Source organism: Trichechus manatus, unplaced genomic scaffold (genome assembly GCF_000243295.1).
Source record: "Trichechus manatus latirostris isolate Lorelei unplaced genomic scaffold, TriManLat1.0 scaffold00045, whole genome shotgun sequence".
Taxonomy (NCBI): Eukaryota; Metazoa; Chordata; class Mammalia; order Sirenia; family Trichechidae; genus Trichechus; species Trichechus manatus.
Genome location: NW_004443981.1, coordinates 16,670,484 through 16,682,630, shown reverse-complemented (window position 1 = coordinate 16,682,630; position 12,147 = coordinate 16,670,484). Strand labels below are relative to the sequence as shown.

General features: G+C 49.3%; 1 protein-coding gene across 5 annotated transcripts in view; it reads right to left on the bottom strand.

Moving 5' to 3' along the window:
* LOC111818998 (kinesin light chain 2-like) overlaps positions 1-10,870 on the bottom strand; it is a 22,442-nt gene extending 11,572 nt beyond the window's left edge. For 3 of the 5 annotated variants that reach the window (XM_023731827.1, XM_023731825.1, XM_023731823.1), the window contains exons 1-2: positions 9,962-10,870; positions 2,473-2,603 (exon numbers count right to left, since the gene is read on the bottom strand). In XM_023731827.1, the coding sequence (XP_023587595.1) occupies positions 2,473-2,603; positions 9,962-10,147 (317 nt within the window). In that variant the 5' untranslated portion in view covers positions 10,148-10,870. The remainder of the gene's footprint in view (positions 1-2,472; positions 2,604-9,961) is intronic. The other 2 variants (XM_023731826.1, XM_023731824.1) reach the window with 1 other exon arrangement.
* Between the last annotated feature and the right edge of the window lie 1,277 nt (positions 10,871-12,147).

Below are 12,147 nucleotides of genomic sequence, written 5' to 3'. Positions count from 1 at the left end.
GGGTGTGTGTGCCTGCCGGGGTGTGTGAATCAGTTGGGGTGTGCTGGTCGGGGTACACGAGTGTGCCTGTCAGGCTGTGTGAATCAGTCGGGGCGTGCGTGTCTGTTGGGGTATATGAGTCGGTCGGGACACACAAGCATGCCCGTCGGGGTGTGTGAATCAGTCGGGGCGTGCAAGTGTGCCTGTCAGGCGTGCAAGCACCCGTTTTTTTACACTGGGGGGGCTAGCCCAGGGCCCCCGCTCCATGAACCTTCACTGTCATCTCAGTGGGGAGTGCTCACACACTGTTCCTTTTTTCTTCTTCTTTTTTAAATCATGGCAAAGACAGAAAGGAAACGTAAAAGAAAAGAAAACCCAAGTTCCCTCACATGGGAAGTACGCCCCGTGTTATGAACTTGGTGCCAGAATTAGCTTTGCACTTAAAAAGCTTCAGAACACCCAGAACCTCAACTAGCCAGGGTGCGCCCCCTGTGCCATCAGTACTGCCCAGAGCGGGACGGAGGACAAGCCGGTCACTCGGCACACCTCAAAGCGAGGGAAGCTAAGCGGTGGTGCAATCGCAGCTGCCTCCTCACAATGCCGTCAGGGAAAAGCTCAATCTCCAGAATTTACAGAGGCACACAGCAATCTAGCACTCCAGTTCTGGAAATTTGTATTTTAAAACAGGAGCACTCTATTTCAAAGATAATCCACTTGTCTTCTCGGGCACTGGGGTTACCTTGAGGGCAGGTGGGCAGCGTGCTGACAAATCCCACCATTTCGAGAGGCCAGACCCCCTCCAGCACCAGACACTCCCGGAGCTCGGTAAGCTTATGGAAGGAGAGGGGCGACGGTTCTTAAAAGCCAAGCTGCTCCTCCTGCCTCAGGGCTGAACGCCTTCCAAGAGCAACCACAGCTTCACCCAGGAGCAGAGAGCACTTTCCAGAGGGACACAGGGCTGACAGAACAGAGTCCAGAGCGCTAAAAAGCAGACACGGTCCCCCTCTGCTCCCCCCACCGCACCCCGTGGCCGGCCTCCGGAGAGAGCAAGATGTAACACGAGAGGTCTCAGTGCTAGGTCCCAGTGACAATTCGAGGAAAAAGCAAAACAGCAAATGACAGAACCAAAAGGGCATGTAACTTTAATATTACCACTCTGTCATCCAAGGGACTAGGTCTCACAGGCCTGAGACATGAGAATTCTTACCTGCAGAGCTGAACCAGGAACCGGTGAGAACAGCTTTACTAAGAATTAGTCTTTAGAAAGTAGGTACCATTCAGGAAGTTAGTTACACAGAACAGCTGAGAAAAGCAGTGATTCCATAAGAAATGTATCCAGAAACAGGAAGTCATTTACACCAGAAATAACCCAGTGGGGCAATTTGTTAGCCATGTGACACAGCCCCATCCTCGACAAGCTTTACAGAAAATAAAGGATATTTTAAGAACCAAATTCCTTTGATAACTTAAATTTTATTGCTCCAAAGACTCAGACCCATGACCGAAACTTTTTTTTTAATCAGATGGAAAACCTAAGCTTTTCAAAATCTTCTAAAGAACGTTCTCCTAATAAAGTCTTGAGAATATGATCTTTCTCCTATTGAAAACTGTTTTCCCCTATAGTTACACCTGTATGAGACTTAATTCAGTGGTAGCTAACTTTCGATTTTAAAAGATAAAACTAATTTTAAAGGATTTAAACTAATACTGATTTAAAAAATAATGTGTACTTTGCTGTTGAGTCAATTTGGACTCATAGCGACCCCATGTGACAAAGCAGAACTGCCCGAAAGGGCTTTCTAGGCTGTAATCTTTACAGGAGCAGATCGGCAGGTCTTCCTCCTTTGGAACCACTGGTGGGTTCACAACACTGACCTTTCAGTTAAAAGCCGAGTGCTTAACCACAGAGCCACTAGGGTTCCTTAACTGTGTATCTAAACAAATTTAGTATGTTCAATGTCTGAATATTAAATTCCCACTGTTCATTACTAAGGCTTTCTTTGCACATGTAACAAAATCAGAGAGGTGCGTCAATTCCTCTTAGAGGGCTCAGCTCTTTTAGCCTCTGAACAGGAAGTTTCCCATATTTCTCAGCCTGTCCTGGGAAAGGCCTCCACTGCAACTCCTGAGCTGCCCAGTGCGGTCTACACCCTGGGGACGAGCTGGGCTGTACTGTCTACACTCTCATGGGGGGCTGGGCTGTGCTGTGCTGTCTATACCCCGGGGGTGAGCTGGGCTATGCTGTCTACACCCCGGGGGTGAGCTGGGCTATGCTGTCTACACCCCGGGGGTGAGCTGGGCTGTGCCGTCTATACCCTGGGGGTGAGCAGATGGGGGGGGCCTGCAGACACGTCTGGGGAGACGGGGGGGCCTGCAGACACGTCCGGGGAGACGGGGGGCCTGCAGACACGTCTGGGGAGGCGGGGGGGCCTGCAGACATGTCTGGGGAGAGGGGGTGGAGACGAGGATCGCAGGGCTAGAAGAGATAGTTACCCAGGGTTCTTGGGCTCACTCTCCCGTGAGCTTCCTCCCTTCAGCTTCCTAACCAGCTTCTCGCTGCTGCGTCTAATGGAGGCCCGGAGCTTGCTAAAGGAACCACTGCGTTTTAAAGATCCAGTGCCGTCCTGAAAGAGACGTGAACAGGTGTGACGTGCCATGGCCCATCCTCGCGGCCCCAGAGGCAGCAAGCACTGTGCAGGCCACCCCGCATCGGTAAGCCGATGGTGACACGGTTCCTGCAGGCATCACCAGCTGCCCGTGAGCGTGGATACGCGGTAAACGGAAATCAGCCCATTACAATTTCATTAAGGATAACCAATGATCATGCAAACTTCTGAACGTGAAGAAGCTTTTTCAAACAAAAGTGTAACATCTCCAGAGAACAAGTGAATATATTGCTGTTTTGAGACAAGAGGCAATATACAAAAAAGTCTCAAGAAAATGAAGGCAGCTTCTAGGAATTATCAAAATCAAATTCCAAGTTTAGCAAACATGTGGGCACCTGGTCCAGGAGACAGCACAGGACCCGAAACGCTCAGCCGTGACAGAGCCAACTTTCTCTGAACAGTGTCACTGAAATGCAATTCTTATATGTACTGTTTTCTCAGAATGCTTTTATTAAATGTCGACTCTAAATTTGGTTAGAAAAGTAAATAATGCTCAGTCTAAACAAGTAACCCAAACCCCTCGAACCCCTTCTAAGAAGCTGAAAGAGTGGCCCAGCTTTCATGTAACTGACTCAGACATAAAACATGAAGTATCTGGATGTGAAAGAGCAAAAACACAGGGAAGGAAATACGCACACAGCAACCTTTATTCCCAGGATGGGTCACTCGGTAAGCTCACCCATAACCACCCGCTGCTTCTAGAAGCTACGAAAAGGTGCGTGGAAGGAGCGAGGGGTCCTGTGAGGCACACAGACACCAAGACACCAGTCAGTTGGAGTGAGTTTATTAGAAGTTAGAAAGACACAAATCACATATCACTGAACACTCAGAGATTAGTAGAGAAAAGCAGAATTGCTAAACTTGCACACAAAGACTAGACCATACAGGCTACGTCAGAGGGTCCTAGGTGGGGCCGTGGTCTCTGCGCACGGGGGGGCCGTGCGGCACACGCCGGCTCCCACAGCCGGCACGCCACAGGCCACCACCGTGCCAGTGTGAACACCTCGCAGAGACTTAACGACCACGGACCCAAGTGCACAGCTAATCGCTCTTCATGTGAACGCTGTGGGCCACGTAAGTGGTGTTTATTAATACAGCAGTGTACATTACCGAGTACATTTCTGGCAAAGCTACAAGTATACAGAAGTAAGGACCCTCGAGAGAGAGAGCAGCGCCGAGAGGGGCGGCCGGTCGCAGAGTGGAGCTCTGACAGAATCCTAGGTTGCTAAGCACAGCAGTCAGCACGGGGAGGAGAGGAGGGAAGTTGCAGGCGGTGACGCCCGTCATGCAGGAGACAGCGTAAGACCCCAAGGCAGCTAGGCCTGTCAGACAGAAACGAGAGAGAGTCCAATGAGACTGTCCCGAGAGAAGAAGGGGTGCCCGCTTCCCCCTGCGCACCGCCGGCTTCACAGTATTTCTAGGTCACGAAGGCTCAGCAGCATCTTTCACTGCTTGAGTATTTGGGGTTACCTTCTCCTGCTTCTATCAGCTGAGTGTAAAACAGGTACTGGACCTTCTGCTGCATCTCATGTAATCTAGTCTGTTCCTAACAGCCAACAAAATACAATTCAGCACTCCTTGATACTTCGAGAGGCTTTTTTTCGCGTGACTGTGCACAGGAGCGCCTGCAACGGAACCCTCCACAGGGAGCAGACCAAACCCAGGCTGCCCACAGGCAGAGCACGCCCAAGGGAGTGTTAACTCCCATGGGAGCCCGCTTCTCCGGAATGAGAAAATGCAGCCCAACAGGCAGGGCTTCATTCTCTGAACAGCACTAATGCTTCAGACGTTTCAGAAACTTAAAGGAAGCACCAGCTTTAAAAGTCTCCAGCACATGTGACACATGCAGTCGACAGCGGGAATGACATTAAGGACAGGAGACGGGCTTCCAGAGGCGGCCGGACGGAGGAGCAGCAGGCGCTGGCCCTGTGCCCGCCAGTCTCACTCACCACGGGATGCGGGTCATTTAACCAGCCCGAGCTTCACGTTTCTCATCTTTAAATGGAAAAATAACACTCGTTACCAACTCCCCGAGGATGTTGGAGGACAAGAAAGCATAAGTAAGCTCTTGCTGCTCTTCAGAAATAGAATTCTACCACATTAATTCCACAGGTAGTACGACCCCTGCTGTTCATGGCGAGGCTTAGTGCTACCACCGCAGGGGACGTGTAACACCCAGTGGGAGAGCCTCGGCAGAAGCTTATGACCAGTTTCACTCAGGAGTCGTGAGATCTCATACACACACACACACTCAGCCCAGGAGTGACAGGCCGCCGGGATGGGCAGCGTGGCCCCGCAGACCTGGGTTCAGAGTCCCCACCCACCCAGCCCATTTCCATTCAGCGTGGGCTGAAGGGCTGGGAGATTTCTGTGTGTCCCCCACCTCAGAAAACAGTCTCCCTCTTCATGCTGATGTGAAAGACAGTCACATCCAAAAAGTGGGTTCTGAACAGAAATGAACAGTACAGTGTATTGGCTAAAAAATGTACAGCGGTTGCTATTATCTGTGGATTTGAGATGACTATTTTCTTTCTGGTATATTCTAGCTGTCATCCTAGTGCAATTTTTTAAGAATAAAAATCTATGTCTAACCAGTATATCCCATTGCCCAATAATCCTGGGTAATAGGTTAGTGTCTTAAAAACCTTCTCAAATGTTAATGGGGAGCGGGATGAGAAGCATGGGGGGCTCCCTGCGAAGGGGTCCAGCAGAGAACTGGGGAGTGGAGAAAGGGCCGCAGGGCAGGAATCTGGTTTCCAGAGCTCACGCTTCATCTCCAATTTACCATACGGAATTTTAAATTACGCCTCCAGCAGGAGAGCAGGAAATAAGATTCCCAGATGCCACCACCACCCAGAGAGCCTCCTGTATGGTCTCCGTGGGGATCCAGAGGCGGTGACTGACGCAGCCTATCACACATCTGACGCGAAGCCGTGTGCACAGAGGCTAAGGGATCCAACTTTACCCAGAGAATGACTAATCTGCACACAGCACCTGAGGTCTGAGGAGTCGGTCCATAAGCAACATCTTTACAGTGCCTGATGAAGACCTGTGCTCATTATTCAAAAATGATGCTAAGGAAGCTACAGTTTCAGGTGGCTTAGTCATAATCTTTACGACACATATTTAATAGAATCGCACTCCCCTAAACAAATTACCTAGCATGTCAAGAATCAGATCCAAAACACACCGGATTAATCACTACTCTCCGGCAGCCTTGCCCTCGGAGCACTGTGACAGCGCAGTGCTCAGCTCTGGCTGGTACAGACCGCCGGCATCCACGGGGACCAGTTACTGTAACCTAGTGAGCCTTAGCTCTGACCACGCTACCCTTACGTTAAATGTTATTTCTGAACCCTGGGAGACATGAGGCCTGCCACCTTGTATATGGGGATCGTCACTTCATCCACGGCCCCCGTGCCTCTCCCTGCCGTCCTCCCTGCTGGAGTTGAGGTGTCTAACAGAGCAAACAGTGCTTCTCCCTAATGTGGCGGCTTTCAAACTTGTTCAAAGCACTGAAGCCCTCTTTTAAAAGGCAGAAACCACATGCAGAATCTCAAAATAAAATCAAAATGGCATGTTCTCATAGGAATGGATGGCAAGGTCTTAAAAGCTTGCAAGCAGCCATCCAAGGCACAGTAATTGCTCTCTATTCACCTGGAGCAAGAGAGAGAGAAGGAGAGTCAGGAACAGAAGGAGGTTATGGAATGTGTGGCTGACCGCCACCACGAGACCAGAAGAAGTAGATGGCTCCCGGCCACCATTACTCAACATTTTGATCAAAGATTCCACAGAGGAATCCTGGTCAACAGGGGGAGAATATGGACCAGAATTTCAAACTCTCACGGACTCCAGACTTCCTGGAGCCATGGAGGCTGGATGAACCCCGAAACTATTGCCCTGAGATGATCTTTAAACCTGAAACCAAACATATGCCCTGAAGTCTGCTTAAAGTCAAACAACAGCTTAGCTTAACTAGTAAAAAATGTCTGCCTTGAGCATTATGCTCTTTTAAGGTCTATCTATATGGGACCAAAATGACAACAGCAACTTGAAAGATTAGACAGGAACCGCAGGGGGCAGTGAATTTGTTAACTGGGGAGGAACAACTCAGAAAAGGAGGGTGAGAATGGTTGCACAACTGGAAAAATGTAATCAGTGTCACTGAGTTGTACTGTAAAACTGCTGAACTGGTATGTGTTTGTCTGTGTATATTCACAACAAAATAAATTATTAGTAAAAAAAGCAACGTATGACGAGCCATTACTAGAATAAAGTCGAGCGCCGACATCATGGCGCTGCCTCTGCGAAGCCCACGTGGGAGGCCGAGGCTCTGGTGCAGATGTTGTCCTCCGCAACCCCCAGCTGGTTCCTGCATTTGATCTCGACCGTACGGGACCGAGAACACCGGGGTGCACACAAGTAAGGGGCGGCAAAGGATGACGGTTTTAAACTGCTGGCCTTACAATCTCGGGAAAACCTCAGGCACGGGGACCTGAGGTCTCTGGAGGACGCATGACTGCGCTGGGTGTACTGCACCAACACCCACATCACACAGGACAGTGAAAATGGGCTCGTCTAGTACAGGTACTCACACCTCAATAAAGGTGGTTCAGAAACGCACCTAAGTGTGCATACTGCCTTCACTGCCTTTTTAAAATAATGAAAGTGCATCTGAAATTAAAGTCAAACTGAATGCTGGCAGAGCTTAGCACTACCTTCTCAGAACCTCAGAGCATCTAGGAAAGGAGTCCGAGAGCCAGCACCTCCCTGCAGAGGGGAGGGTGGCCTGCGTCTGCGAGGATGCCTCGTGACCAGTAATGAGAGAGCCCCTCAGCCGCCTTCCCTGTTTACCCAGGCAGGTCCCCGTGTACCCGCTGTAGGCAAGACTCCATGTGAAGAAAGGGTCCCTTCTACTGCTCAAAAGGAAGTTAGAGACCACTGGGCTAGACGACCTAGGATTTATAATCTATAAGTCAGTCAATCAACTTGGAATAGATTTCATCGAAGATGTACAGCCACTCACTCAGTGTCTCAGAGTCAGGCACATTGGCTCTGAAAAGAAAAACATCATGTCAGTTCCTAAAGAAAATAATTCTGAAGGGGATATGATAACACCAAAATCACAGTGTATGAGTGTAACAGAGTCGTGAGTGTCCTAGAGCAATGAGTGTAGTAATGAGTATCTTAGAGTACGAGTGCCCTAGAACAATGAGTGTAATAGAGTGAGTATCCTAAAGTATCAGTGCCCTAAAGTAATGAGTGTCCTAGACTATAAGTGTCCTAGAGTAATGAGTGTCCTGGAGTAATGAGTATAACAGAGTAATGACTATTCTAGAGTATAATAGAGTAACGAGTGTAATAGAGTAATGAGTATCCTAAAGTATCAGTGCCCTAAAGTAATGAGCGCCCTAGAGTGTGAGTGTCCTAGAGTAATGAGTGTAACAGAGTAATGAGTATCCTATAGCATGAGTGTCCTCCAGTAATGAGTGTAATAGAGTAATGACTGTCCTAGAGTAATGACTATCCTAGAGTATGTGTAATAGAGTAATGAGTACAACAGAGTAATGACTATGCTAGAGCATGAGTGTTATAGAGTAATGAGTGCAACAGAGTAATAAGTGTCCTAGAGTAATGAGTGTAATAGAATAGTGAGTGTCCTAGAGTATGAGTGTAGTAGAGTAGTCAATGTCTCAGAGTAGTAAGTATCTTACAGTGTAAGTGCCCTAGAGTAATGAGTGTAACAGTGTGAGTGTAACAGAGTAATGAGTGTCCTAGAGTAGTACATCAACAGGAAATGGAAGAAGAGACAAGCCTGCACTCAGAGGACGGCTGCTTCCACCCACTGTGGTGTAACCCAGCCCAGAGGGCTGATGGAATCCTCCCACCGAACCCCACCGCAAAGTCAGATATCCATGCACCGAGCAGCGGAGTCTGCCCAACAGCACAATAACAGCAGGTCTCCTTAACCCTGATTCCCAGTCTCTAGGGCAGTGACAGAACTCTGGGTTGTCAACAATTTTATTGTTGAGTGGTTTCATATAAATGCTGACCTAGAAATACTGTCTCAAGAAGGTTCCTGCAGAACGCCCTCAAGAGTCACAATCTGCAGGCTGCCTCGAGCGGCTGGAGAAGGACTTGCCCCTAGAACCAAGCATGCGGCAGACAGCAGCCCAGGGACGAGTACAGTACACAGTTCTAAGATGGGCCAACAGGAAGAGCTAAACCATCGCTTTACTGTGACTACTGCCCAACAGGGCTAATGGTCAGAACAGATGCTGATTGGTTGTCTTGGCACAGAGAAAACCAGAGCCAAGGACGCTGCCAGATAAGACAGTCAAAAGAAGCTTCTCCCAGAAGTTTTGGCCATTAACATTTTTTTACAAAATGTTTATTTAGAATGCTAATTCTCACCAATCTGCTACAGCTATAAAAAATCCTAAGGAATAAATAGGTTCAAACAGTAAGGTAGTTAGATTATAAGAAAGCCCCCAACTACTATCTAGCAAGACATCCGCACAGTTACAATCAATCAATCTCAAGTCCTGCCACTTGGAAAACATAGGCAGTGCACCTGGCTGCACCCAAACTAAGCCTGCGTCCTACCCTCTCTGATAAAGCAAACTCCAAAGGCACCAGACTTATGTGCACTAAAAATTATCCGTGTGTTACAAAAACACACTAGAAAGAGACGTGCAGAGGCCAAATGCTCTCCAGAGGCCAAACGGCGAGAGCAGAAGGAGGGCCTGCCAGCCCTCAGAAGGTCTGACATGCTGCAAACACAGCCATGTGTCCAGGCTGGTAAGCCGCAGCAGGTGACTGGGAAGAGCGATGGTCACTGGACCCCACTCTCAGGGACGTATGATCTCCAGGACAGGTGGGACCTAAAGAAAAGCTGCCACCTAACATTTCTGCTCTTAAGCTATTTTAAAAAACACTCTAGTTTAAACATCATTCCCCTTGAAGGCATTTTAACTAATTCTAACAAAACCTACAGCAGTCTGGTCAGCGAAATTAGGAGTACTGAAGTTAGCAATGAGATGGGTTAAGTTAAAAAAGCAAGTTAGTTATTTGGCACGCTAATCCGAGTATTAAAATAGAGCCAGATACGGATTATGCTTTCAATAACCAGGACACTCAATCAGCATGTTAAGTGGTCAAAGTGAAGCCAAACAGCTTCCATCGGTTCCTACAAGAGAGAAGTGACCTCTTCAACAGGACCAGGCTCGTGCTGGCTGGAGCCTCACAGGTGCAGTGTGCCCCTGGTGAGAGGCAGAGCCCTCACCCGCCCCGCGCCGACTGTGGACTGTACTTACCCCGTTCCACTCTACGCTCATACTCACTTCCTCGCCACCGTCGGGGCCACTCTCGTACTTGACCACGTCCGTGCTGAGGCTCTCCCGGCTGCGCCGCTTCTCTGAACTCTCAGGGTCATTGAGCACTTCAGCCACTCTCTGCTTGTGTGCAGTGTCAAGACCCTGTGGTGGATGACAGCGACCCATCAGCACTTACGCTGTATAAACCTCACAGGAAAAGCACCAGCTCTTCATCTTTGCAGGGAAAAATCCAGACCAGTGGCTCCTGACGGGGTGGGGGTGGGGAATGACTGGGAGGACAAGGAGGGACTCCTCGGAGAGGGTGGTGCTGCACGGACTGAGGGGTGTGGTTACACGGGTGCATGTAGTCAAAACAGAGGAACTACACCCAGATTGCGGATTTCATCGTATGCACGTTTTACCTGAATGTAAAACAATGAGCTCCAGTTAATGATCCCCATGCTGAGATATGTAATGGCTACAGAGTATATGCAATGCTTCAAAAAATAAAAACTAGAAGGACTGATGGGTAGATAGATGGTGGAGACATGTAACAAAGCAAGCATGACAAGATGTTCATGATGGGATCTAGGGGCAAGTATCTGTGTAGGAAATACTGCTGGGTGCACAGGTGTGCCGTAACAGCACCCAGCTGTAGCACCAGCTACCAACAGACACAAAGCGTGTGCCTTAGGGGAAGATGCCTGCCCTCTGAGAGACCCAAAACATGAACGTTTTTGTCTGTCTTAGTGGGGTGAAGGAGGAAGGACTGTTCACTGAAGCCACTGATCTAAACAGCGATCAGGAGATGGTCACACACACCCTGGGCAGAGGGCAATGGGTACTGCACTTGCCCAAAGGGGCCTTCTGCTTTTCCTATCCCCCTCCCCAACTCTGGAGCCCTGGTGGTGCAGTGGTTAAAGTGCTCAGCTGCCAACCAAAAGGTTGGCAATGTGAACACCCACTGGCCGCTCCTTGGAAACCCTATGGGGCAGTTCTACTCCGTACTATAGGGTCGCTAAGAGTCGGAATCGACTCAACGGCAGTGGATGGGTTCTCCCCCTCCTTTCTGTACATGCTGTCGGACATGTAATCACTGTAGCTTGCTAGTATATTAACCCCGAGAGAGACGGGCTTCGGGGTTCCTCACCCATAGCGCGAAACGGGGTGTGCTTGGATGGGGTCATAACCTCCCACCCCAGAGCAGGAGCCTAAGTTTGGGGAACCTAGGCTGATGATGATGGGTACTGTTCTCCTCTTCCCTGTCCTTGATTCTGGGAACAACAAGCGCCTGTTGATCACACCAAGTGCCTGTTGATCACACCATCAGAGCAGGGTCTGCTCTGTGCTCTGCTCCTGACAGTCCTTCCTGCTGCGGCCTTGTGAACTCAGCACGCTGTGGAGTCCCTGCAACACTCTCTTCGAAAAGTCTCCTAATAAAATGCAGGGGAAATGCCCAGTCTGTACACTAAGTCCCCTGGTGACTCACCGCTCCAAAATCATGGATTATTTTATAATATAACACTTCTTTTAAAACAAGCCACTGATTTACAAAAGGCATTTGAACGGCAAGCTCTCACACCTTGACAAGCTCGCCTGTATTCTTCAAGGATCTCCTCACTCACACCTGAGCTACACAGAACCATGAGATCCTCCAATCTCCTTACTCACAGAGTGACACAGAAGCCGTCAGGACGCATCAGGGGTTGTTCCCAAGTGCATCTCAAGGCCGTCTGAGGACCACGATGTAATATGTTCATGTTCTACAGGGACTGTTATCCAAACACTCAGAAAAATGACTGCACCCTCCCTGTCTCTTCTCCATCACAGGGATGAGCCACACACAGATATGTGTTCCTGACTGTCACAGAAGAGCAGAGCTGCCAGGCAGGGAGGGGCCATTCTCAGGGAACATTTGCAATTCCTTTCTTTAAACTTTTGCAACTCTTAACTCTTTCTATACTTTATTCATCTCATACAGGCCACCTGACTTTTCAAACAAACCTAGACTGCTAACACCACAGCAGATGGCCACGGCTCCGAGTGGCCGTGCCACACCTTCAGAGCCGGCATGAGCACGGCAGGTGAGCTGACACAGATGCGGCGAAGGCTCGGGGGCGGTCACGCCTGCAGCCCCACGCACCCACATGGTGCCAGTGCTCCCCGGCACCATGCAGTGTCCAGAG